Source organism: Vipera ursinii, assembly GCF_947247035.1.
Source record: "Vipera ursinii genome assembly, chromosome: Z".
Classification (NCBI taxonomy): domain Eukaryota; kingdom Metazoa; phylum Chordata; class Lepidosauria; order Squamata; family Viperidae; genus Vipera; species Vipera ursinii.
Genome location: NC_139517.1, coordinates 102597175 through 102624694, shown reverse-complemented (window position 1 = coordinate 102624694; position 27520 = coordinate 102597175). Strand labels below are relative to the sequence as shown.

At 36.9% G+C, this 27520-nt stretch overlaps 1 protein-coding gene across 4 annotated transcripts in view; it reads left to right on the top strand.

The window, feature by feature from the left end:
* MLLT10 (MLLT10 histone lysine methyltransferase DOT1L cofactor) overlaps positions 1-27520 on the top strand; it is a 127564-nt gene that overhangs the window by 9181 nt on the left and 90863 nt on the right. For all 4 annotated transcript variants that reach the window (XR_014494248.1, XM_083377983.1, XM_083377982.1 and 1 more), the window contains 2 exons: positions 6875-6929; positions 17997-18106. Coding sequence is in view for 3 of the 4 variants with exons in the window: in XM_083377983.1 (XP_083234109.1) it covers positions 6875-6929; positions 17997-18106 (165 nt within the window). In the remaining variant the exon portion in view is untranslated. The remainder of the gene's footprint in view (positions 1-6874; positions 6930-17996; positions 18107-27520) is intronic.

Genomic DNA, 27520 nt, shown 5'->3' with positions numbered 1-27520 from the left:
TATTATTGGCAATATATTAGGACATTGACTGATTTATTTTATTTACCAGTTTTATTTAGTAAGAAATAAGTGAGGATGGAATGAAGCTTAAGAATTCAGTTTAGTTCTTTTACAGTTGCTTGCTCTTTTTATATCAGTTACTGTATATGGGTGGTTCAATGTTGTAATTTTTCCATTTATTTGATATTTTGATGGACTTGATATCTACTACATATAGGTGCAGTTTAGCATATTGTTTTCTTGTGAGTCAGTGAAGTCCTTTGGTGGCATGTATTTTTAAGGTGTGTATATGGTATGGTGTGGCGGTATACCATACTGCATATTGCTTTGTATGAATTATAGTAGTTTCTTACTCAAGAAACAGATGAAACAATAGGCTAGGTTCACACATCATGCTATGTTATGCTTTATTTTCACCGTGGGCAAGATTGATTGGAGTGCTAGAGCTCAATTCCTGTTCCTTTGGGGACAGTCTTGTTGTGGTTAGCAATATGGGCATTGAAAGAGGGCTGAAATGTGGATCTTTATGATCTATATGTGTGGTGATGCTGAATACTACATTATGGTTTTTCTGCTTTTCAAAAGCTCTTTGCTAAAAGAGATGAAACATTTATAAAAATGTAGATGGTTTACTAAATCAAGCAATTTTCAGAGAAAGGACAGTAATAATGATTTGGAATGCATGCATGCCTCAGTTTTTTTAATGCATTACATTACATTTTATATAATTGGATATTTGGATAGCTGATTTAATAAATACAGATTTCTGTCTTGGCTTTTATCTATTATTATAAAAAGACCTTTATTTAAATGTAGTATAATATCTATAGTTACTATAATCCATTTTGATCATTTTTGTAAAGGTTTTGAAAGGATCCTCAACAGGATTTCTTGGTCAAGGTTATTATTTTTGTAATGGTTTTGTCCATTCCCATACTAAAATTTGTTTCACTTTATTTTCTAAGAATAAATTAGAACTGTAAATGTAAGGATACTTACGCAGATTAATTTCAGTATTTGAAATATTACTGTAACAATAGATGTGTAAGTTTGCAAGGAAAAATACTGAATTAGTTCCATTCTGACCTGGGTTGTTTTTGGATTGCCATCATTTTCCATTAGATTTCTTTGGTCAAGAAATACTTGTAAATATTAATCTGTTTTGCTTGTAACTAGTTCTTGATTTAATTTTTATATACAATGTACATGGTTTGATTTTAAACTTTGTTCCATATTTTTATTAAGTGTATTATTGTTCACACGATTATGCAGAATCCTACTCAGAACCTTTTAGAATTCATGTGTTGCTTTGTGGCAAGTCCATCCCACAGATACGTCACTCAACAAGGTATGGCTCCTGCCAAGCCTTTTGGTTGCTTAACCATCACGGTATTGCCATATTTATACTTGAGATTATTATTTCTCTGTTTTGAATAAATTCTTCCTTTTTAAAAAAACTTTTTTTCTTTAAAATTCTTGAAATTATCTTCAAAACTCTATGTTCATCAGGACAGGATATCCTTCTACTACAAGCTTATGTTATGACTCATTTACTTGTCAGTATTGTTAGGCACTTTCTAAACATGCTCATCAAAATCTTTCTGTTAGTTTGTGAGTCTCTCTTTGAACTTCCTTAAACAAGCATTAAGGATAGTAGATTCCAAGCTATTGTAATTCCTTTGTTCTTCTTTATACCTCCTACCATATCTCCAAAATTGCCCAGCAGCTTTCTTGTCTGAGAGATCTGCTGATCTCCACTTCCTGTAGAAGACATTTATGTCTGTGTTGCACTATTGTTGGCTCCCCCAAAATTCTTTGAGATTCAGAACCTTCTAAAAGGCCTGCCCTGCTTAATTCCAGCCAGAACTAAAAGGAAAAAACAACAACAGAACTACGCAAATCAGGCCCCTCTTAACCTCTGGGTCCCAAAGCTTGGGAGAAACAGCTAGGTCTTTAATGCTTAATGCTTAAACGCTATTAGGTCCAAACTGTCTGGATCTTCCCAGAGATTGCTGTTTCAAAAGGCAGGCATTATGATAGCATTACCTTTATCCAGAAAATTCTTTCCTTCCAAAGTCAATCTTAATCTTCCACCTGAATCAGAACATTATATTGCCACATTTTGCCAATTGCTCAAGTCATTGAAAGTTTTTGGATGTCTATAGTATTCTCATATTTTACTTGGACAGCAAGATATTCTTTTGCTGGAAGCAAAATTTATTTCTGGATTTCCTATGACATTTTAAGTCCATAGTTTATCCATTAGCATTCTTCAAATGGAGGTGGCGATCATACTGCTTTGTTATGAGTTAACAAAACAGCCATGCTTCCTTCTTACTTGTGCTCACTTTTCAAAACTGACGGTAGCATTAGCATCTTTCCTCTATGGCAGTTTCATACTGAACTTATATTGGATAGCAGCCACATGGGTCTTCCCCCTTTCATATCCTTCTGTAGACTGGACCTCTGTCCCTAAGGAGGTGCAAGGTTTGGAAGGGCTACTCTCTTCATGCCTAATGTGGCAAGCCTCTGTTACAGGTAAGAAGTTGTGACTAATCCATGTGTGTGAATCTCAGACCACAGTGAAAAATGGTTGCTTAGCTATCACTTCAGTTCTTTGATTGGTTGTTTGTATCAGGTGACTATTCTTTCTTTGGTTTCGCTGCATCAGTTTTAGCAACACAAGGGGCTTGGTGGAAGTTTAGTTTAAGATATTTGCAATTGAGACTTTGTACAGAGACATAAGCCTTGAGTGAGAAATTGTAAAAATCATTTAAAGAATTGTAATTACAGGAATGTAAATAAATCATAGCTACCTGAAAATTTAATATAGTATGTGAAAAAATATACTCAGTATGAGAGAACGTTAAGAATGGAATGGAAAATACAATGGGGTTCTGACTGTATTTGTATAAATCTCTACCATATGGTGTGATTGCATCTAGCAAACAATTTACAGTTTGAATAAATATATGTATATATTTAATTTAAAATGCAGGTGGTCCTCATTTAGTGACTATAACTGGACCTGGAAACTTGGTTATTAAATGAAGTGATCACTAAGTGAGATTTCCACTGTATTCTTATTTCAATTTTCCTTTGCTTTACAGACTCCGAGGTTATAAATATGAGAATTAGTTGTAAAATTACTTTTTCATCATTATTGTAACTGCAAATGGTCATCATATGAGGCAGTCACTGAATTAGGAGTACCTGTATTTGTATAGCTGCCCATCTTAGAGCACAGCTCTGGGTGGCTCATGACTGTAATAAACTACAAAAACTTACCGTAATCATACAAACTAAAAGTAAAAACCCGGTGTCTCAGTCATTCTGTTAAAATGCCCTGATAACCAATCCATAGGGTTCCGTCCACTGTATCCCAGTGCATGTCAGAAAGAACAAAAGCAATATGAGATTCCTTCAGCAGGGGGATCTGCACCAAGTGGAAGCCTGAGCCTTGCATTTGGGGTTAGTTCTAGATCAGTGTAATCATACTTCTCCCTTGAAATAAAATTATAAAATTATAAAAGTAATTAGTGAGGGATACTTCCCTGCCGCCTTGAAAGAGGCGGTGGTAAGGCCCCTCCTCAAGAAACCTGCATTGGATCCAGCCATTTTAAATAGCTTTCGTCCTGTCTCCAACCTTCGCTTTCTTGCAAAGGTTGTTGAGACCATGGTGGCACGGCAGCTCCCTTTGGTCCTGGAGGAAACTGAGTATCTGGATCTGTACCAATCGGGTTTCAGGCCTGGGTATAGCACAGAGACGGCATTGGTCGCGCTGGTGAATAATCTCTGGCGGGCCCGAGATAGGGGTTATTCCTCTGTCCTGGTCCTATTAGATCTCTCAGCAGCTTTTGATACCATCGACCACGGTATCTTGCTGCGACGTCTTGAGGGGTTAGGAGTGGGAGGCACCGTTTTTACGGTGGTTCTCCTACCTCTCGGGTCATTCGCAGACGGTGTTGGCAGGGGGACAGCTCAACCCCTAGGCCCCTTAGTTTTGGGGTGCCTCAGGGGTCGGTACTCTCGCCTCTCCTGTTCAACATCTATATGAGGCCGCTGGGTGAGATCATCCGTGGCTTCGGGGTGAGGTATCATCAATATGCTGATGATACCCAGCTTTTCATCTCCACACCAAACCAACCCAGTGATGCCCTCGATGTGATATCCCGTTGCCTGGAAGCGGAACAGATTTGGATGGGGAAGAACAGGCTCCGGCTCAACCCGGCCAAGACTGAGTGGCTTTACGTACCGGCATCTCGTTTAGTCCAAGAGGTTCCATCTTTGGTTATAGGAGGAGAGATGTTACCTCCTGTTGATAGAGCACGCAATCTAGGCATCCTCCTGGATTCACGACTCAGTTTTGAAGATCATATTGGAGTCGTGGCTAGGGGGGCATTTGCCCAGGTTCGCCTGGTACGCCAGTTGCGCCCTTTTCTGGACCGAGATGCCCTACGTACAGTCACCCACGCACTCGTTACCTCCTGTATAGATTACTGCAATGCTCTCTACCTGGGGCTGCCCTTGAAGACCATCCGGAGGCTTCACCTGGTGCAGAGTGCGGCCACGCGGGTAGTGATGGGAGCACCCCAATACTCCCACATTACACCCCTCCTGCGTGAGTTGTATTGGTTACCAGTTGTCCTCCGGGTGAGATTTAAGGTGCTGGTACTTACCTTTAAAGCCCTACATGGCTTAGGCCCAGGATACTTGCAGGACCATCTGCTGCCAGGAACGACTTCCCATCGCCCAGTGTGCTCACACAGAGAAGGCCTCCTCAGGGTTCTGTCGGCTAGACAATGTCGGCTGGCGACCCCCAGGGGGAGGGCCTTCTCTGTGGGAGCGCCAGCCCTATGGAACCAGCTCCCCCCCGAGCTTCGGATGGCCCCAGATCTCTAGTCCTTTCGCCGCGGCCTCAAAACACTCCTTTTCCACCTGGCTGACCTGGACTGACAGGGATTTTAATTATGTTTTTAATTTTTAACTGTAATTTTTAATTTATTTTAATTTTAATTTATTCTACAGGGGCCATTAATTTAATTTTCTTTTAACTTCTGTATTATTGTATGTTATTGTTGTTAGCTGCCCTGAGTCCTTCGGGAGATAGGGCGGCATATAAGTCCCAAATAAATAAATAAATAAATAAATAAATAAATATTCAGCCTTATTAAAATGTACTTTACAGATTATCATCACATTTAGTATCATAGAACATTCTTTCATAAAATAGTTGCTCTTATGAGTATTAAGCTGGATGAAAATTAATTTTATTAAGATTCAACATGGGTGACATGAAAATGGAAGTTTAAAATATATGCCAATTTAATTATTATTACATTTAGCACTTTTTATCTAGTCTCCCAAAATCTTTCTTTTACAAACCTAATCTAAGCATTTTAAAACTTTGGATCATCTCATCAGGCCTTCCTTACTGTTCTTCCATAACGTCAGTCTCTCGGCTTTCTGTTGCTTGACATTATTTTTCTTTTTCCATTTACTTTTTGAGTTACATTGCTTCCTTTTCCTATAATATTGTATTAGCTGGACTAGACTTGCAGAACTTCTAGAGGGGAAAAAGCCACATTGATAAATTTAAAATAATCACAGGTCACAAAAGAATACCTGGCATGCTAATCAGTTGTTTGGCAGCAAATAGCACAGTGATAGGGAGAGTGCTGACAGTGTTGATAAGTCTTGGAGGTATTGAGGTGCTCAGTAGTGTGTCTTTCTGGGTGGTGGTGTAATGGTGGATCCTTGCAGTGGCAACATTGGCAGCAGGGGATTTAATGAATTTCAGAAAACTCCAGGCCACACAAGGCGATTTGGCTGGCAAATTCCATGTTGTGCAGAGCTGCTCCAAAGTCTTGTCATAGATGCCCTAGTGCCGGTTGCATCATACAGAGGCCACACCCACCCCAGCTTCGGCAATGCAAAAAAAATAATCGCAATACATCGTGACACATCCCTGCATTTTGAAGTGCTCCATAGGTGCTGAAACAGGAGACCTGAAGGAGACTGGAAGCTCCACATGGCTGCTAATGCACACTTAGAAATGGAGCTGTCTGCTCTGTTTCCCAAGTGTCCCATTCTGGATACACGGAGCTTGCATTCTTTGTCAGGTCTCTGTTGGGATAAAAAGTGTTTCAGCGTTCTGTGGAGTGTTTGAAAATGAAGGAAATGCTTGGTTTCCAAGTGCCCGATAGGCGCTCAAACTCTTTTTACCTTGACGGAGACCTGACAGAGACTGGAAGCTCTCGTGGCTGCGTTTTGCTCTGTTTCTAAGTGTGCATTTGCATGCAGACGGAGCTTCCAGTTTCCCCAAGGTCTCCTTCCTGATGAAAATTGTTCTGGCAGTGGCGGAAAGGATTTGGGGCGGGAGCAAAGAAGACAAGAGTTCAGACTCCCATTCTCTGTAAAAGAGGATCGGTGCCTGAACTTGCACGATATTATGGGCACCCAGGAGCTTCCATGGAATCTCCTCTCCCTCAAAGGCAGAAACCAAGGCAGAGAGGAGACGGATTGTTCAAGGTACGAGATTCACTCCCATGAGTTTCTGAGTTACGAGTGAAATGGGCAGGCTCCATTATACCCGTAACTTGAGGACTACCTGTATACACAAAACTAAAAGAAATTAGTTTCAGAAATTTTTCTTATCTCCCGTGGATCAGTGTAAATTCATATGGAATTAGTAACAATCATGAGGAAATATGGAGCTCTGATTAAGGCAAAGGAAGGGTTTTAATACATGAAAAATTATCTTACTAATGGCTTTTCCTAACTGGAAAACTAAATTACAAGTTAAAGATTAAGTTAAAACATACATTATGTTTTTCTTTTGTTGTTGTTCATAATTGTGTTTATTTTCCTTTAGAAATGTGAGTTGTGCCCTCACAAGGATGGTGCTTTAAAGAGGACTGATGGTGGTGGTAAGTATTTAAAAACTTTCCTTTAAAATTCTTTGCTTATGAAATTACATTTTAAATAACGGCTTACCCCTTTTTCTATAGTTCTGTTTCTGAAGGTATAAAAAATGTCTAGAAGTGAAACATCTGGAATAGAATATGTAATGCTTGTTCCTTGATTATTCTGTTATTCTGTCTGAGTGTTTTTTTTAGTTCCTTTATATTTAAGCTTTTAACCACTTATAACTTGGTCAAAGTCATTTTTGCGAGTTGAACAGCCATATAAATCAAATTTTAAAAAATAATACAATTAATTGGACTTCAATATGAGTTACAATCTATAAATTTTCTGATAGTAAAAATATCAGAAACTTTTGTATACTATTTATTGTATTTGGTTCATCAATATAAAATTGTTTAATTTTACATGTCATGAATTTGAGAAAATCATTTTTTCCTTAATTCATATATTGTTACACATGGTAAATAAGAGAATAGTATTATGTTAGAGGGCTATATAAAAATTGTACTCTGAATTGATGAAGAAATTCTTTAGTGTACAGTATGTGACTAAATGTACTTTATAATTCCATCTACACTGTTCTCAAGTTGCATGTCTAAAATGAGGTGCAAGTATTCAGTGATAGAATACTGTAAAACTACTTTAAAATTATTATCTTCCACTTCTGCTTTGGCAAATTGTGGAAAGAGATGAAAATTTTTCTTTTCCTACAAACTGATCCTTACAAATAAAAATAAATTCAGTTTTCCTTTTTAAATATAAATTTCATAACAAAGCAAGGTTTGGATCTTTACACAAATTCTATCTGATTAAAAATGGATGGTGTTTTTTAATGCTACTTTTAAGAGTTTTCACTTAAACATGACTGTGTGTGTGTGTGCTATGTTGCTACTCCATTTAGTTAATGCTTGAGAGGATGCTGTGATGTTATTGTAACCAGTTATAATGTAAGAACACAAGCACCAAGTTTTATGATAATTAAGATGGCTTTCCCTCTGGATTCTATGGATGCAGTAGATTTTTCAGAATGGTTTCTGCTGTTCTATAGGAATTCTGGATGATTTCTAGAAAGCACTTAAGGGTAACAACATATGATGGCCCTGGAGAAGACTTATAATAATCTGATGTCTTCCACATGCTTTAGTCTATAATTCACTTGATCCTTGCATATCTATCACATTATTTAGAAGTGATATGAGTTGTAAACTCATTTTAGAAGTTTGCTTTAGAAAATCTACTCTTGTGAATATTCTGATATTTTAGATACTTTGTAAAAGTGAGAACAACGTGATAAGAAAAGGTAAAAGAAAAGTTGGGGCAAGTCAAGCTAAGCATGGGCTTAAATCTATGTTAAGGGATTCTTTTAAGATGATAGTGAACACATTTATTATTATAATTCTATCTTACTCCCAGAGTATTTAGAAAGAAAAATGGTATTATTTAAAAACAAATTATTTTTCATGATGCTTCAGATGGTGATAGTTATCCTAGGATGATAGGGGAATCTAGCTGAGTAGACTTCTCTTAAGATTATGTTTACTTTCTGCCACCTCTCCAGGAAACTTTCTCATGGGCCAGCTGATGGTAATGATTCTCTTGGGCAAAGAAACCAGGTCCATCCAAAGAATCTTGTATGTTAATGAGTAAAATTGCATGGTGGCTATAATCTCCCTTTTTTCTTTTCTTACCTTTTTTTAAAACCACTTTTTATCTGTCCAATGCCATCTAGTGGTGCTTTAGTGTGCTGCAAATAATGTGTTGCAACCTGGCTAACTTGATGTTACTTTTGAGATTTTTCTACATAGATACTCTTTTATTATAGTGTTTTCCATAAGTCACATGGATGGTATTTTATATTACATGCTGTTAGATATTCTGGGAGATACATATTTGCCATGTATGGCTGCACACAAATTTTGAAATATAAATGATCTATCAAACATTACTTATTGATGTTAATAATTTTACATTATTAGAAGAGATACACTTTTTTAGAAATATCTTAAGAACTCTCTTCCTAATAATGCATGCCTAAACATGAAAATCTTTCTAAATTTTTCTAGGAAAACATGGCTTTTTTGCCAGGAAAAAAAATCACAATAAAATTGTCTCCCAGTTTTTTGTGTGTTTTGAATTACTAAAGTTCAGATTAAAACCTTGAAAAATTGTGAACTATCTTAAAGATAAAGGACAGAGATCTAATGTGCAGAATTGCTAAATATGAAGGCAAAGGATGCATCTTGATGATTTCTTTGTAATTGTTCTTAGGCTGTGGTGACTTTTCCCAATTTTTGTGTGCTTAGTTACTATCCTGTCCATTTTTAGTAAATTGTTTCACTTAATGTTATAGTATTGCATAATTGTTTTTAATCTGAGAAACTAGCAAAGCATCTTGATCTTTTTTTGTATAACATTTCACTCTAATTTAAAATCCAGAAGCTTTCTGTAGTTGATAATATATAGCCAGATTTCAATAAAAATGAATCACTATGTACATGTTGGTTTCAGTCTTTTTCAAACTTGAATGCCTTTTCTTGTTTAACTGTCCTTGATTATGGCAACTGAAAGACAAAATTAGTAACCATATAGTATGTTTTCCTTTTTATATCATGTTTTCCTTTTATGTAACTTAGAGACTCCATTGTAAGGGAAACTTACAAATTAATTGTAAGGGGAAATCTAGTCTCTCTCTGTCTCTCCTTTGTGTGTGTGTGTGTGTGTGTGTGTGTGTGTGTGTGTGTGTGACTTTGTGGTAATCTTGTTTTTAATTTGTTTGGAAGTCTTTAGTATACACAGTGAAGTTCTTTAGTTTTGTTAAATGTAAAGGCTTTGTTGGGATTGAAATCTGCTCCAATTGGATGACGATCAGGAATGCTGTAGAACAGCATTCTTTGTTAGTTTTATAGCAGGATTTTTCAAAAGCATCTGCTTGGTTGAAAGCTAACTTAACAATGCAATAGTTTTGTTGTCATTTTCTAAGATTTGACTGGGGATCTCTTAGTTTATAAAGAATGTCACACCCTAGCTTTTGAGTCAGCATTTTTCTAACCCTAAATCTACATTATACTTTTATTTATAAAAATCCTAGTGCAAAATTAGTATGGTATCCTTAGAAAATCAATCAATCAATCAATCTATCTATCTATCTATCTATCTATCTATCTATCTATCTATCTATCTATCATCTATCTATCTACCTATCTATCTATCTTATCTATGTTTATTTTTAATATTTAATAAAAAATCTCCATGTTGAGTTTCAAGAGGCAAGATTTGCCATGTAGTAAATTTTGATATAAATAAACCATTGTAAACTTATTTTTAAAAAGGTCCTTATTTTCAAAAGTAACTTTACTATTTGCGTATTCAACATAGGCATTTACCTTGTGTATGATAAGATTGATTCAGCCTCTCAGTCTCTTTGTGAAGATTTGTAAATAAAGTGAGGTACTCCATCACAGACTTATGTAGAAAAGAAATAAGTTATGGATTTTGGTAGACTGTATAGCTTTAAGCATTATTGTTGGAACTGTTCATAAATGCACCATTGCACATTTAAACATAGCACTCTTTCTTAAAGCCTAAAAGATCTACTGTGAAACCATTAAATAGTGGGTGAATGGTGTGGAATTAATCTGTATTTTTCAATACTGTGTCTTTGAGTACATGAAATAATATTATTACTTTTGGATATTAGAATAATCTGCTTCAAGTGTGGGATTGGTCAAGTGTGGGATTAGTGATATTAGTCAGCATCAAGCCTTTTGATAGTGTGTGGCTAGACTGAGCCTAGGGAAATTCTACAGTTTAGCTATATGGCAGGGGTGTCAAACTCACAATGTCATGTGACGTGTTGCGACATATTACGATTTTTTTTCCATTTCCGGCAATGGGATGGGTGCGGTTTCACCATGACACATCTGGCCTGCAGGCTGGTAGTTTGAGACCCCTGCTATATGGGAATGTGTTGTGTTCAATGATTGATCAATATTAATCCATTAATGCATTACATGTAGTGGTATGGCTCAAATGATTAGTGACATAATAAAATGATCTGTCTTTAACTCCCTCTGTCATACTTGAATCATATAAACTGCAGAGGTTATCCAGAAAAGGGTAAATTCTCCAGAAAAAGGTATTTTGACACTTACCTTTTTATAGCAGCTAGCCAGTTGCCTGTTTTTTTTGTCAGTAGTAGCCCTAATAAGATTGAGATTACCTCTGTTCTTTCTACTACCCTGACTGTTGGGGGTTAATGGCATGAATTGATTACATGGATTTCATTTTCACCTTGGCTTCTTCAGATATTCATATTGGACTTTATGACCAGATTGTAATGATTAATCAACCAAGCTACAGCTTGGAAGACTGTAAGTTCTAGCCTTGCCTTAGTCACAAAACCAGCTGGGTGACCTGGGGCAGGTCATTCTCTTTCAGACCTAGAAGAAGGCAGTGGCAAGCCACTTCTGAAATACTGCTAAGAAAACTTTAGGGACTAGTCTGTGTACCTGCTAGGAGTCACAACTGACCCAATGTGCCAAAAACAAAAACAGCAACAACAAAAATGACACAGAAAATTTGGGGAATCTTTTGTTGAAAGGTATACATGGGAAGTTTATTCATAGCCAGGAACGACAGCCATAAGTTGCAAGTACAATTTTTAAGAAAAGTTTTTTTTTAAAAAAAATCCTTTGTTACTGAAACTTAGCCTTTCTTCCATCCTGAGATATGATAGCATAATGACAGGGAACTTAGTAAGAGGAAGCCATTTTCGGCTTTTAGGCATAGTTGCTCATTCCTTAGTTAGAAGATGTCCAAATTGCTTGAAGGAACATTGAATTGGACCAGCTGGACTGCAATGTGAAATTTGATATTCTTTTAAAATACCTGTAGATATTCAAAGTGATAAAACATGGGTTCAGCTAATCAACATTAGCTGATACTTTTCAGTATCAATGATTTTAGATTGCTTTTAACATTCCTTCTGCATAACAATAAGAAAAGATCATATTTAATTAATTTTAGATTCAGTTTTGTAATTATATCCTGCAGGATTCTATCTGTTTTGTTTGTGAGGTTTTGTCAAATTAAATAGGTATTCAGAATTGGGACATTCTTAATATTTTAGTCAAATATTTATTTATGTATTTATATATTTAGTTAGTTATGCCATCCATCATTACCAAGCAACTCTGCATGGCTTATAATACCATAAATGAAGGAAAAAAATTACAGAATTAAAACATTAGACATTAAAAATTAAAACCTTAAAATTAATGTTAAAATTGATAAAAAGAACCAATGGGTAGACGGGGTGTGTGGGGGTCTTCTATAAATCTACTAGCCACCTCCAAAATGGAACACCTTCAGGGACCCAAGCTATTTGGCAAAGCCAGGTTTTCTGGTTATTTTGGAAGGCTAAGAGGGTGAGGGTGGATTTCGCCTCAAGTGGGATGATATTCCAAGCATTCTTCTAGCCAGGACTGTGATTTGCTCCTCAAGCAGGAATTGTGAATCTAGAAGGACCCCCTAATTGACACTGGGTTTGTCTGGGGAAGTGCAATATATTAAACTCCTGGTTCCTGAGACTCCATGTACCCAAAGTCACTTGATGTTACCAGGATTCAGCTGAAGACTGTGGTCTCCCATCCAGGCCCCCACAGCCTCCAGGCACCATGAGAGAGCAGCACCAGTAACATTTGTGTCACCTTAGACCAGGCATGTCAAACTTGCGACATATCATGACTTTTTCCCCATTGCCAGCAATGGAGTGGGCGCAGTTTCAGTATGATGTATCCAGCCTGTGGGTCGGCAGTTTGACATGCCTGCCTTAGATGGAGACACAAAGTTGAGTATCATCGGTATACCGATGATACCTTATCCCATGGCGTTGGATGATCTCACCCAGTGACTTCATCTTAAAAAGAGTAGAGACAATACTGAGCTCTGCGGCATGCCATACAGAACAGCTACAGACTAGATATTTCACTCCATATTAATAAATATAGCTGCAGGTAGGACTCTGGTGATCAAATACAGAGATTTAGTATAAAGAAAAATATTAGCATATTCAGGAATTCATTAAATGCTTAAATATTTTTCTTATACTAGATGCATAAGATATATATATATATATATATATATATATATATATATATATATATATATATGTGTGTGTGTGTGTGTGTGTGTGTGTGTGTGTGTGTGTGTGTGTGCGTGTGTGTGTGTGTGTTGTGTGTTGATAAAAATGATGTGCATTTAGTAAAATGCTGTTGAAAATACAGTATTTAACAAAAGCAGATGTGAAGAGTGGTTACATGGTTCCTTGGGAGAAAAGCAGCAGGAGCTACTTTCAGAAGTGATTTGTAACCTTCCCTGCCTATTTCCCTACTGAGTTTGCTTGTGGGAAGCTGGCAGGAAAAGTAATAAATGATGATCATATGACTACGGTAGGAAGGTGCTGTACCAGCCAGAACTTTGAAGATCAGTTGTAAGTAGAACTCATTCATTGCTTTTGCAACTTCAGCATAGCTGTTAACTGAGAACTACTTGGAAATTGTGAAAAAATGTTTAGTTGACAAGTGTAAAGAACTATAAATAGGAAGTTTTATTCAAGAACATGGCTGATTTAGCTCAGCAGAAAAACATATTGCTTTCTATTGTAGAAAGAAGGTGAGATGCATTAATGCAAACACTTGTAAATGATTATGATTTTTAAGGAAAGAAAAATTGTATCAATGTTTTTTCTGGAATCCCAAAGCAACCTATTACATTTTGTACATCTTCCATGCTGCACACTGACTGTTCAATTGTTGAGAGCCTATAATTGTTTTGAGTTTTGGTAACTTGATTTGAATTTTACTTTATAATTTTCTGTTAGAAACAATAGCGAAGGATATTTAACTACTTTTATCTTTAATCATTATTGTTTAACATCAAAGGGTGCCTTAAAATGTTTCTCAGATAAACCTAAATTTGGCTAAATCTTTTTTACAACAGAGTAGTTGAGAAATATAATAGTATATTATATGAATGTTTTATATAGCAGTAGATGTTTAATAGTGTACCTTACTATAAATGGTACACTATTTAAAAAGTTTTGATAAAATAAAGGGAAAAACTGACACTGTTTTGGATATTGGCTATTTTATTATGTTGTCTTCACACTAAAATCATATATTGCAGAGTTCCCCAACCTTTCCTGTTTTGTGGACTGGCAGAGTGGTGGAGGGAGAGAGGATGGTTCTGCCTGAGTGATAAGCACGTGTGCCTGCTGCTCACACAAATGAAGTACATGTGTATAAATATTACAGAAATAAAATATAAAATGCTATCCTCAAAATCCTAAAACTGAATAAAGAAACATAAATGAGTAAAAAATCATATTTGTTCACTGAGGAATATAATCCAAAATTACATATTTGTGTGCATTCATAATCAGGTGTACGTGAGTGAGGTCCTGCCTTACTTAAATAATAGAATTCTGGGTATACAAGTCTAATAATGTTCATAACACATGTTTGGAGATTTCTGAGAATCTCTGACAAACAGCTCACCAAGCTGGTAGAAATCTATTTCTAAAGTTTTGGATTCTAACATTCCACATTCAGAAGATTATGTACAAATGGAGACAATTCAGTACCACTGTTATCCCCTTCAGGAGTGGTTGGCCAACCAACATCACACTGAACAAGGTGTATAATACTCTAGGTCTAGGAGATCTCGGAGAGCCCCAGTCTTCCTTAGTTCTAAGGAACTAAAGGCCTCTGTCGCATTGGTGTATATTATTGTTTGTAGGAGAACCATCCAGAGAAACTGAACATTAGTGGTATGCATGGTAAGCTTGCAAGAAGATAGCTGCTATTCTACAAAAGAAAACTGCTGCCTGTCTATAGTTTGCAGAAGTCCATATAGATAAGCCAGTAGGCCATTGGAAGAATGTTCTGTGACGGATGACACTGAAATAAGAATTTTTTTGGCTTGAATTAAAAAATGTTACGTTTGGCAAAAGGGAAAACACAGCATCCCAGTATCAGAACTTTATCCTATTTGTGAAGCATGCTGGTGGCAGTAATGATTTGGGCTTGGGTCTGGACCAGGATGGCCTGACAACATGGATGGAACTGTGAATTCTGAATTGTACTAGCAATTTCTACAGGAGAGTATTTGTCCATTAACTGAAGCTCAAAGGAATGCAGCAAGACAGTTCTGCAAAACAAGTTGTACAACCAAGGAAACAGAAGAAATTTAATGTTTTGGAATGGCCATGTCAAAATCCTGACTTTAACCATATAAAAATTGTGGAGGGGTCTAAAGTGGGCAGTTTATGAAAGGCTTCTAATATCCCTGAATTGAAGCTGTTGTATTAGGAGGAATGGGCTACAGTTCCTCCAAGATGATGTGTAGGACTAATCACAGTTAGAGGAAAAGTTTAGTTGCAGTTATTGCTGCATACCAATTACTGAAAGCAAAGGTTCACACACTTTTATCACACAAAAATATATAGCTTTGGATCATTTTCCTCAATAAATCACTGAATAGATATGTTTTTGACTCATTTTTCTAAAAAGTGGGTTCTCTTTATCTAGTTTTAGGACGTGGGGAAGATCACATTATAGGTCATATTTATGAAGAAATATTGAACATTTGAAAGAATTAGATACCACTGTATATAGTTGGATTTTATAGATACAGAAATAATATAAGCATTTTTTTCATTTAGTGCAGTACAGTTTCTTAAATTAGGCTATAGAAACTGCAGTTTCACAATTGATAAAACAAACAAATATAAGCAGAGAAATAAGATTTTGAAAACTCTGAATTTAATGAAAACAGGTTTGGGAACTTCCCACTGAGAAATTTATAGCAGCTTTAAGTAGCTAAAATTTTGAAGAAACTATTGAGTTTCTGTAGGTATACCAACTGAAGGGAAGAGACTGTCTTTCTTCAGACACAGGCACACACACAGATACATAGAGAGTGTGTGGGGGGAAGAGGCTGGCTAAGTGTTAGTATTTTTTTTAAATCTGGGATTGATTGTATGTGTACGGAACAGCTTTCTTTTGAGAATGTGTAGGCACCTAAATGTAATTCTTGTATGAATAGTAGGTCAAAAGTGGACCTTATTTATAGTATAGGTTCAATGAAATGGTTGGGTTTTCCTTTTGTGTTATAAGGGCTTCTTCGTTAAAGATAATTGAATGTAGCAAAACACAAATTTAGAATCTTCGGAGATGTGCCATATTATAGAAGCAGTATTCTTCTAATTTCACGAATCAAGCTCTCTTCAAGTGAGGTATTGGTAGTTTCTTCAGGAAAAAAGGAGACTCAAAAGTAATATTACATTTATGTGTAGCTTTTGCTTATTTTTTGCATTGGAATAAAATGCATCTTTTCATAAAATATTGCTTATCACAAGGGAATAAGGTCCCAAAGCAAACAATCTGACTTCAGTGGCCACTGGACAAGCTTATCTGCATGGGTCATGCAGTGGCAAAGCATTATCATTACAATTCAGTTCAGATTAGAGTTCTTACAAAAGCTCTTTAAAAAGATAAAAACCAAAAAATATGACATCCAAAGCATATACTTCCTTATTTAATTTGGTTATGAGAATATTATTTTACATTTTATGTAATTTTAAAATACAGTGCTCTTATACAGTAAGGTGCCTAATGAAATGAGTGAATCCCAACTTTTTAGTAGAGAAGTTGATTGTATGATTGGTGATCTTTGTTTTATATCTTACGAATCTTAAATTGTTAACATTTTATAGTAATACATACATTAAGATAATTTAATATAAAACATGGTCATTGGTCTTTAAACATTCTATCTTTTGAAAAAATAAAATGGACAGTTTCTACAATTTCATTACAGAAGTAAACAGAGAAAATCGATAAGCTGGACCAAGATTTGGAATAATTAGCATGAATTAGTAAAACGAATTCAAGGACATTTTTTTAAAAAAAGGAATAATGTGAAGGAGAGGAATCTATAAAAGCAGAGCTGGAATATTTAAAATAGGAGTGCAGTACCAGCAAAGCATGGTAGACAAGGGAAGCTTATAGAACGTGGAATATATAAAATTGTTTCCATCATTCCATCATACTTGTCATGTTCTTCTAATATGTGATGTTTTCTATTGAGGGAGATATTAGAATATATATTTAGTGGGTGTGGAACTGTATTTTTTATGAAATAATGCTTTTGCTTTTTGTAATTCCCACCATTCTGTATTTTTTTTATTTTAATTTTAGGAAATTATTACATTAAACTGCCAGGAAAATTTCTCATATGCAGCAGTTGAGGACATAATATAGGGAGTTTATAAATTAGCGAAGTTGTAGATTAAGATATGGATTCAATATGGATTCAAAGATACAATGCCAGATATTTACATTTCCTTATTCTAGCACAAATTTGTGACTTTTTCAGAAACTGCAGGAGATATGAAATAAGGCAGATCTGTACCTGTGTGCCTATATCCTAACTTAGGAATTAATTATATTTGTCTATGTAATATGCTGCATACTATTGAAATAGTACTAAATTATGTCTTGATTTATGGCATAAAATGCTATTCTAGATAACTATCTAGGAATGTAGTAATTACTTTTATAGAAAGACCTATATGAAAATATGCTGTATGGAAATAGGTTTTTATATTTAAAGGCCTTTGTGTTTCATTATTATTATTATTATTATTATTATTATTATTATTATTATTATTATTATTATTATTATTATTATTATTGATGTTCCAGTTTCTGCAATGTGTAAATTAAACATAAGCTCATTGATTTTAATGGTAATTAATAAAAGAGTAAATAAAGTATAAGAATGTAGTTTTTGTTTTCTGATCATTTTCGCTGTTTAAATGTTAGGCATGTAGCTCTGTGAAGAATCTGTTATAATCTTATCCTGTCTGTATATGATATATGCTATATGTTATATGAATATTAAATAATTAAAATTACATGCAAATCATACAGAAGTTTCTTGATATGAATTTATTCTATTTACATTGTCAAAAATGTTAAGAATAAAATTAAATTAACTTTTTATAGGTTGGGCTCATGTGGTTTGTGCTCTGTACATTCCCGAGGTGCAGTTTGCAAATGTTTCTACAATGGAACCTATCGTCTTGCAGTCTGTTCCTCATGATCGTTATAATAAGGTATAATTAAATTATGACTTACTTTCTTTATATAACATTGTTATTTGAAAGATTTAAAATATTTTAGAATTTATAAAAATAGTTCTATGAACTCTTGCCCTTTGCTTTTTTACTGAAAAGGGTAAATTAAAAAATTCTTCTGTAATACCATATTATAATTTGTAGCATCAAGTAATTTTTGTTTAGTTAATATTTTAGCATAACCTGAAATATTTTATTTAAATAGATTTCCAAAATAAATAAAAAATAATTTGTAATATTTTCAGTGTTTTTAGTAAAAATTGTACTTAGCACTGTTATAAGCAAATGAAGGTTGAAAAGGTGATAAGAAATGCTAGCTGAGAGCAGAATGTCATCTTGTCATTTACATTTAATATATTTATATGTATTGTCATTGATAAGGCCAATGTGATATCAGCAGTTCTCCTCTCTCCTAGTATTGTAAAATACAGCTTTTTATTTAGTATTAGATTGACCAAGCATATAGATAAATACCTAAACAAATTTGAAGTTTGTTCCCTTTTTTTGCTATTTACAAAAAGTAATATATAATCAGGTTTATTTTACTGCTGTGTGAAGACTTTTCAGTGGTAAAATATTTGAAAATTAAAATAAGGCTATGGCACCCTCTTTAGATAAGTTTTAAAATGTTATGACATATAGTTTATCAAATGATAGTGGTTGTAATTAAACATTAGGTATCATTTTTTAAACAACTGGAACAACATATTTTTTAAAGTGTATAGGTAGTCCTTGACTTACAACTGTTCATAAAACAATTGTTTGGAGTTACAACAGCGTCAGAAAGGGTGCTGGTCATACAAAGTCATTCAGATTCATTCCCAGCTGGCACCTGGCAGTAGTGTTGGTTCATGTGAGATGCCCTTAGAACAGTCTTACCCAGTTATCTGAGAACAGTTCAATCCTGCTAGACCTGATGAAGTGGACAGGATCCTCGGTGCTGTGAATGCATCTCCTGTCAATTAGATCCTTGTCTGTCCTGATTGATGAAAGCTTTCAGGATAGTGACTACTAGGTGGGTTCAGGTAGTGATCAATTCCTCACTGCTGGAAGAGTTTCCCGGGGCTTTTTTAAAGAGGCCCTGGTTCGCCCCCTAAAAACATCCATCTCTTGATCCCACCTACCTGGACACTTTTCCTCTAGTTTCTAACCTTTCTTAGGGAAGGTAGTAGAAAAGGCGATTGCTTGGCAGCTTCAGAGGGTCCTGAATGAACCTGATTATCTGGACCTCTTCCAGTCAAGATCTAGGCCCATTTATGGGATAGAAATAGCATTGGTCACACTTGCTGATGTTTGGCGAGAGCAGGATGGGGGGGTGCAACCATACTTGCTTTCAGCAGCCTTCAATACCATTAATCAGGTATCCTTTTGGGTTGTCTGTAGGGTCTGTAGGGTTTTGGGCTGCACAGCGCAGTCTTGCATTGGTTTGGTTCCTTCTTTCAAAGCCGGTCCCGATTGGTGTTAATAAGGAGTGAAAGAGCCAAAGCCACCCCTTTATGGCATGTTGCAGGGCTCAGTACTCTTTCCACTCTTTTTAAACATTTCATAAAGTCGCTGGATGAGATCATTTGTCACCATTGATTGAAGTATCATCAATGGATTTGGGGTACTTGTGCTCAGTTATTCAACCCTTGGTCATTTCATGCCTAGACTATTACAGTTTGCTTTATATGGGTATTAAAGTGTATTTGGAAGCTACGGCCGATGCATAATGTGGTGGCATGGGCTGTTCTTGGGGTTCCTAGGGTGGCTCATGTTACATTGTTGTTCAGCTACATTAGTTGCTGGCTTGCTCCCAGTGTAATTCAAGGTATTGGTTATCACCTTGAAAACCCTTCATAGCATGGGTCCAGGCTATCTGAAGAATCATCTCACCACAATAGGATTGGCCCACCCCAACCATGCCAGCAGAGGGAGCATGCTGCGGACCCCATCAGTTAAGGAATGTCCACTGATGGGGTCCAGGAGCATATATATGGACAGACTTAACCATAGTTTCATGGGGAAGCCATGACCATCCTAAACTAAGCCAAGTCCAAAAATGCTATCAATATCTAATCAATATCAAATCAATAGACACATTGACCTAAACAACATCATACTGCGCAAAACAGATAATCAACAAGCCAGAAAGCGAACAAAAAGACCAAAATACCTTCCCATCAGCACTCATCACCCAAATTAACACCAAGATTAACATCAGATTGACAGTAAAGAAATAATTAATATCCCAGTCAAGAAGTTGCCAAACAAGCTAACAGTAAACAGGCCAGCCACCAAGATCTCCCACCAATTAACAGGGCATGCCACTAGAATATGAATTGAGGCAATCCTACTCCAGATTAACACTGATTATGTTATTTAATTTGAGTAATGAAACATCTGCAAAAAACAACCAAGCTCAGAGAGCACCAAGGATCCTTCATTCCAACCCTGAGCTACAAATATTCTCCTTTATCAACTATTCCAGATCCTGTGCTCTAAAATAAGAAAGTTTTTGTATATGACTCTTTTTGATATTTGAAAAATATTTAACATACTCCTCTTCCTCAATCTTTCTTCATAGAATTTAGTTTCTGGTTCTTGGATTGTTCTTATTGAGAAAAGAAATAGAAATAGAAATAATATTTTATTGTCCAATTGTGATTGTACGTACACACAAGGAATTTGTCTCTCTGTGCATAAGCTCTCAAGTATACATACAAACAACAAAGGAATACAATCGTAAGATAATAATAGGAGAAGGTAGTAGACAAGATGAGAAGGGTAATATAGCCCTAGTATGTGAGTAAATAGCCTTAGACAAAAGACAGTCCTGTGGGAATCAGCAGAGTGATGATACGAGGGGACAAAAACTGTATGTGTAGTAGTTTTGGCATGCAGTGTCCTGTAGCAGTGTCCTGAGGAGAAGAGTTGAAACAGTTTATGTCCAGGATGTGGTGGTGGTGGGTGTCTAGATATTTTCTCAGCCCTCCTTTCTGACTGTGCAATATCCAGGTCTTCAATGAAAGGCAGGCTGGTTGCAGTTGTTTTTTCTGCAGTCCTAACTATCTTTGGAAATGTACACGTGACCTGTCTGGTTGCTGTACCGACTAGATAGTTATAGAAGTACAAATGACAAACTCAATAATTCCTCTGTAGAACTGTATCTACAGCTCCTGTGGCAGTCTGAACTTTCTGAGACACATTATTTGGGTCTGCTCCAATTTCTCTGAATTCTTCTTAAAATGGTGTGTTCTGAACTACACCCAGTACTTGAAGTGGAACCTAAACAAGTATAGAATTATTATTTCTTGTGATTTGGAAATTATACTAATGTAGCTTAAAGTTGCATTATCTTTTTGCAGCCATATTCCACTGCTGCCTCATATTAAATTTACAGTCAACTGTTTGGAATGCTATGACCAACCCATATATCCTCCATGCTATTTGGTAGTTGAATTTGTAATTGTTTGCTAATTGAAGATTTTATTCATTTTTTATGTTAATTTAATACTGTTACTTTCAGCTTATTTGACTAATTTTTACACTGTGTCATTTAATATTGTTTTTGGTTTGTATGAGTTAAGTTATGCAAACCAATTTTGTGTCATCTATATGCAGTGTTTGATAAGAATTCTGTTCATTTAAACAAAAGTGTTCCTTGTATCACTTGTGTTTCTTACTGCTGTCCAGTTTTGATCATAATATATTAATGACTGTTCCTTGAGTACAATTTTTAGATAGGTATATTTCAACTTAATTGTCATGCCATCAAGCTTACACTCAACCACCTAGCTAATCTCTGGATTGTGAGATGGGTAGCATGTCCATTTAATAAATAAATAAAATTGAATAAATATTCCTCAAATTGTAGGTTACAACCTATAGGAATTCATGAGCATCTTTCGGAGAATCGCAAAAATTTTAAGGTTGCAAATACAAGTGCTGGTCCCACTGTCTAACTGGCATTATGGTCTATTAGTGCTGCAGCTATGCTGAAGCAATGGCAGCATAGCAGTTTCCTCATTTGCCGAAAGGGAAGGAGCAAGGGGAAGACATCACAAGACAATCAGAATTAGAACATCACCTCAGTTTTTGGATTGGCAGTGATGTGTTCTCATCAACAGAATACTTAAGTTGCCTGGCTTCATGCTTTAAGTCCTATTCTGCCTCTTTTTTGGTTAAGGGAGCAAATTTAAAAAACTTTAAAATTTATTACTTTCAATAAGAGGAGGAAAAAGTATTAATGTATGTTTACCACCTTGGGTTCCTTTTGTAATAATAAAGTAATAAAGATAGGATTGAAAACAATCTAATATTAATTCAGCAAATTTACAATAAAAACTAATAATTACTCCCTTTGACATCCACTGTGGCACCATTAATTGCCCAATGGTTTAGAACAGTTTTTTTTGGAGCACTCTAAAGACCATGAAGAAGATTGTCATCCAAATTCTTGAGGATGTGGTATTCTGTAGGAACAAACTATATTGCCGTACTTCCTTCCCAATATGACATGGGAAATCTCCTAAGTTTCTTAGTCAGGAATCTGAATGTGTTGATTCTCCTATGTGTAAGAGAAAGTAGTCTGCAGATACCTTGATGCTAAATCATATAGGACTTTATAGTTGATAGCTGGCACTTTGAATTGTTCTTGGAGAGCCAGTGAAGCATCCCAAGTGCTGGTGTTATCTAAGCATAATGGCTGCTCCTTACCTGAAAGTAGGTTACTGTGTTCTGGTGTGTTTTAGTTTCTGAATAGCTCTAAAAAACTGCGTGCAAACGACATCACTATAAGCCATTCTAAAGACATGGATGACTGTTGCCACAGCTTTCTACTGCAGATAAAACACAGGTTGGGCAAAAGCCCCCTTTAACTGTGAATCTAGACTAGCCCTTGTGTTGCGGATTTCCTCCTTTAGGAAGCTTGCTACCGTATCCAGAATAACAACAAAGTCAACAAGGACCTTTTTAAATTCTGAATAAACATGACCTACATCATTCCAGAATTTCAATTTTGTTTCTTCCATCCAATCCCTCATAGTTTTTAGATCTCTATGTGTAGCAGGTATTATCAGCATTTTGATGGCACCTTACGCAAAATCTGACCTAGCAATTTCAATGTGGTTGTTAAAGAATAGGAGTGAAAGAGACAAAGCCTGCAAAGGAGTCACTGCTAGGATGGACTTGTTTCCCTTCAGCTGAAACTGCTCACTTAAATGAGAGCACAGTAACTGAAGCATAGTGCCACTCCCCCAATTCTCACAAGCATACCAGAAGGTTTGCATGGTTGATTTGCATTAAAAGCAGGTAAGAGATCTAAAAGGATCAAGAGGGACAATCTAACAAAAGCTATTAACCAGATTGCAGGAATGCTGTTTCTGTTCCATATCTGTGTCTGACTCAGGAAAGAATCCGGATGATCCATTTAATTTAGTGACAGAAGTTCTAATGCCTATAAACTAAAGTTTGGAGACTAGACAATTATTCTCCAAATTTGCTGGATTCAAAGAAGGCTTTTTGAGGAGATTTGCCATACTGTTCCTGTGCGGTAGGATCACTTCTCTCATTCAGTGATGTTTCCATTCAGCTATGGAGAATCATTGAGGGACTTGAAACTTGTCATTCTCTCCTAGCACAGGTTGATGACATGAGGAAATTTTTTTGAAAAATTCCCACATTAGTTGCTTCCAGTTCTAGAGAAAAAATTTGATAAAAATCTAAGAAATTAATCAGAACAAATCAAATAACAGGTCAGAACTCAAAGAGTAGCTTTTTTCCAGTGCTATAGTGCTACCATAATTTTTTCCAGAGAATGGATGTGGCGCAAATTAGATGAGATGATGATGATGATGATTGGTTGCAAAGTCTGCCAGATATTGAGATTGGATTTGGCATTGTTATCCACCTATCATGTCCTTTCCAAAGACCTAGAATAGGCAGATGATATTGTTTAATGGTATTAGAATTGTTGCAGGATGTAAACTGTTCAAAGTAAAGCTAGATTGATGGTGATTTTGTTAATGCCAATGGTATTCAAATATTATTATGGTTCATCGCACTGCCAGCCAGATGTTCAGTATATTTAGCATTAACAAGATAACGGCTAAATGAAGAGTGGCTGTCACATGCTGCCATAAGAGAGCATTGACATTATGTGGAAATGATTTTGAGAGATGAGGGGAAGAGATGCTGCCTAGGAAACTATCAGACAACAGAGGTAGATGCCGCCAGTGGCTTAACACATAAAGAAACTTAGGAAAAACATGCCCTAATTGATCAGCAATTAAAAACGAGGTTGAGAGATTTGTACTTTCAGACTTAAAAGATTCTGTTAGAATAAAATATTACTAACTCATCTACCATCATGTTTCCCCAAACGTAAACCCACCCCTGAAAGTAAGCCTCAGCTTATTTTTTGGGGGGGCTAATATAACCCCTCCCCCTGAAAGTAAGTCCTACTTAAGGGCCTGCACGGAGGACCTGCCTCTGATGAGGCAAAGCCTATGGGGCAGGGGGGATCTGACCCATGGTACCGATATACAGGTTCCTTACCTCTGCCCGGTTTATTGCATACCCTCTTGGCAGGGGCATTGGGTGCAACACGTGAGGTGGCAAATGGCTGGTTTTTCATCTGCAAATTTGATGAGTTCCCCATCTATCCCCTCATCCAAATCATTGATGAAGATGTTGAAGAGCACTGGGCCCAGAACAGAGCCCTGGGGAACACCACTACTCACTTCCCTCCATGTAGATGCAGTTCCATTGAAGACTACATGCTGAATATGGCCGGTCAGCCAGCTATCAATCCATCTGGTGGTGATGCTGTCTAACCCACATTTTTCTATCTTATCAAGTAGTAGGTTATGATCTACTTTATCAAATACCTTACTGAAATCCAAATAAATTATATCCACAGCATTCATCTGGTCCACTAATTTTGTCACTTGGTCAAAGAATGCGACAAGATTTGTCTGGCATGAACTGTCCCTGACAAACCCATGCTGGCTCCTGGTAACGACTTTGCTTGCCTCTAGGTGCTCGCTGATTCGTTGCTTGGCTTCCAGAATCTTCCCAGATTTCCTGGATCCATTTTTCCCCTTTTTGAAGATGGGAACTATATCGGCTCTTTTCCAGTCCTCTGCTAGTTCCCCAGTGCTCCAGAATCTTTGAAAGATATAGTTCAGTGGTTCTGAGATCACATTTGCCAGTTCCTTGAGAACCTTGGGGTGTAATCCATCTGGTCCTGGTGATTTGGACTCATCTAGGTTGGACAGGTGCTCACTTACCATTTTCTTGCTTATCTTAACTTGTGTTTCTAATCTGTTTTTTGCGGTACTGTTTTTAATAGGTTGGGCTGTTTTTTCCCTTTGTGTAAAGACGGATGCAAAAAAACGAGTTAAATAGTTCTGCTTTTTCCCTGTTGCTTGTCACCTTCTTGCCACGTTCTCCCACTAATGGGCCAATCCTTTCCTTGACTTTTTTCTTGTTTTTTACATGTTGAAAGAAGCTTTTTTGTTATTTTTGACTTTTGTTGCAAGCCTTAGTTCATTTTGAGCCTTAGCTTTCCTCACTTCATCTTTGCAGGCTCGGGCTATTAGCTGATATTCTGCTTTAGTTATGTGCCCCTCTTTCCACTTTTTATACTTGTCTTTTTTGTCTTTCAATTTATCAGAGAGTTCTTTATGCAGCCATGTTGGTTTCTTTTGAGAGCTGTTATTTTTCTTCTTTGGTGGTATTGTGCTAGACTGGGCTTTTATTATCTCGTTTTTCAAAATTTCCCAAGCTTCTTGAGTTGTTTTTCACTTGAGGATTCTCATCCATGGAATCCTTCCCAAACTCTCTCTAAGTTTATTGAAATTAGCTCTTTTGAAGTCCAGGACTCTAGTTGGACTGTGTCCTATTGCTTGTGCTGGAAAGGTGAGTGGGCCCTTTCCCACCTGCTGCGCCTTCCTTGGGCTCCCCTCCTCTGACCACACCACTGCCGCCTCGCCTGACTCCCTCCCCTCCCCACCCCGCTGTTTCACAGCAGGGTCGTCCAGCCCTTTTCCCACGTGCTGTGCCTTCCTCAGGCTCCTCTCCTCTGACCATGCTGCTGCCGTCTCACCCAACTCCCTCCCCACCCCACTCTTTCGCAGCAGGGACGTCCGGCCCTTTTTCCACCTGCTGCGCCTTCCACGGGCTGCCCTCCTCCGAACACGCCGCTGCCGCCTCTCCTGACTCCCTCCCCACCCCACTGGATGAAACAGTGGAGGAGGGGAGCCGTGCAATCTGTGGTGTGAGGTCCTGCGGTTTCAATAGGTCGCTCTTAAAGCCACTAAAAATTCTGCCTGAATCGGTTGGGTTTCCGCCCCCTCCCCCCCCCACACGACTGACTTCTTTCCCAAGAATACCAGCTCCAAAGTGCCGGTTACGTTGCTGAAGGAATCCAGAGAGGCTTATAATAAGCGGTCTGGGATCTTTAGTGAAGGGGGGGGTTGCAAGGGAAAACAACCATGTGGGGGTCTGATCCAGGGTGCTTAGGGGGAGTGAAATTGGTATCTTCTCCGAAGAGGCTATTATGTAAGTTTATTCTTGGGGTCAGGCGGGGGGGGTAGAGAATAGCAAAATGGCAATGGTCTCCCTTTCAAGGGAAGGGACCAAAACCTGTTGCAACCACACAGCATGGGGGGGGGGGGAAATAAAAACCAAACAGTCCCCCACCCCACCCCTGCTGGCAATCCTCAACAAAAATGCTCACAACAATGAAAACCTTGGGCGGGCAGGCAGGTGTCTTGCTTGGCTGTGGCTTAGGGGGCACTTTTTTCAGTGCCATTGTAACTTCAAACAGTCACTAAGCGAACAGTTGTAAGTCGAGGACTACCTCGATTTTTTTTTTTGGTCATCAAGTTTTTGATACCTTGCTAGGCGACTGGTGGTACTCGGATGTTGCCATATCCTAAAAGTGGTACAATGGGTGAAAGGGTTGAAAAGCCCTGGCATAGAAGAAGCAATGATGATCATCAGGTTAGCTGGCAGAGAAAGATTAAATTTAGGAAGGAAAAGCCTATTCATGGCAACTATTCATAATAGTTTATGATAATGTTTCAAATTATTACTTACGTTACCTGGAATTTTAGGCTTCATCATTGGCCTTTTAATAAAAATGATATTAGCATTTTAGCATGACCTCATGTTTTCTTTTGGTTTGGGAAACCGTATTTTCTTTTTAGCCAAAGCCATTTTTTATTTATATATGAAAAACTAGCCTATTCATAAGACGGCTTATAAACCAAACAACAGGGAACTTATTCTGGAGTTCCTGAATGTTGCAGGTATTAAAGAAACATTCCCAAATGGGGAAAGGGAAAATGCAACATTTTTTAAAGGGTGTCTGTATTTTCTCACATTTAAACAATGTCTTTTATTGCT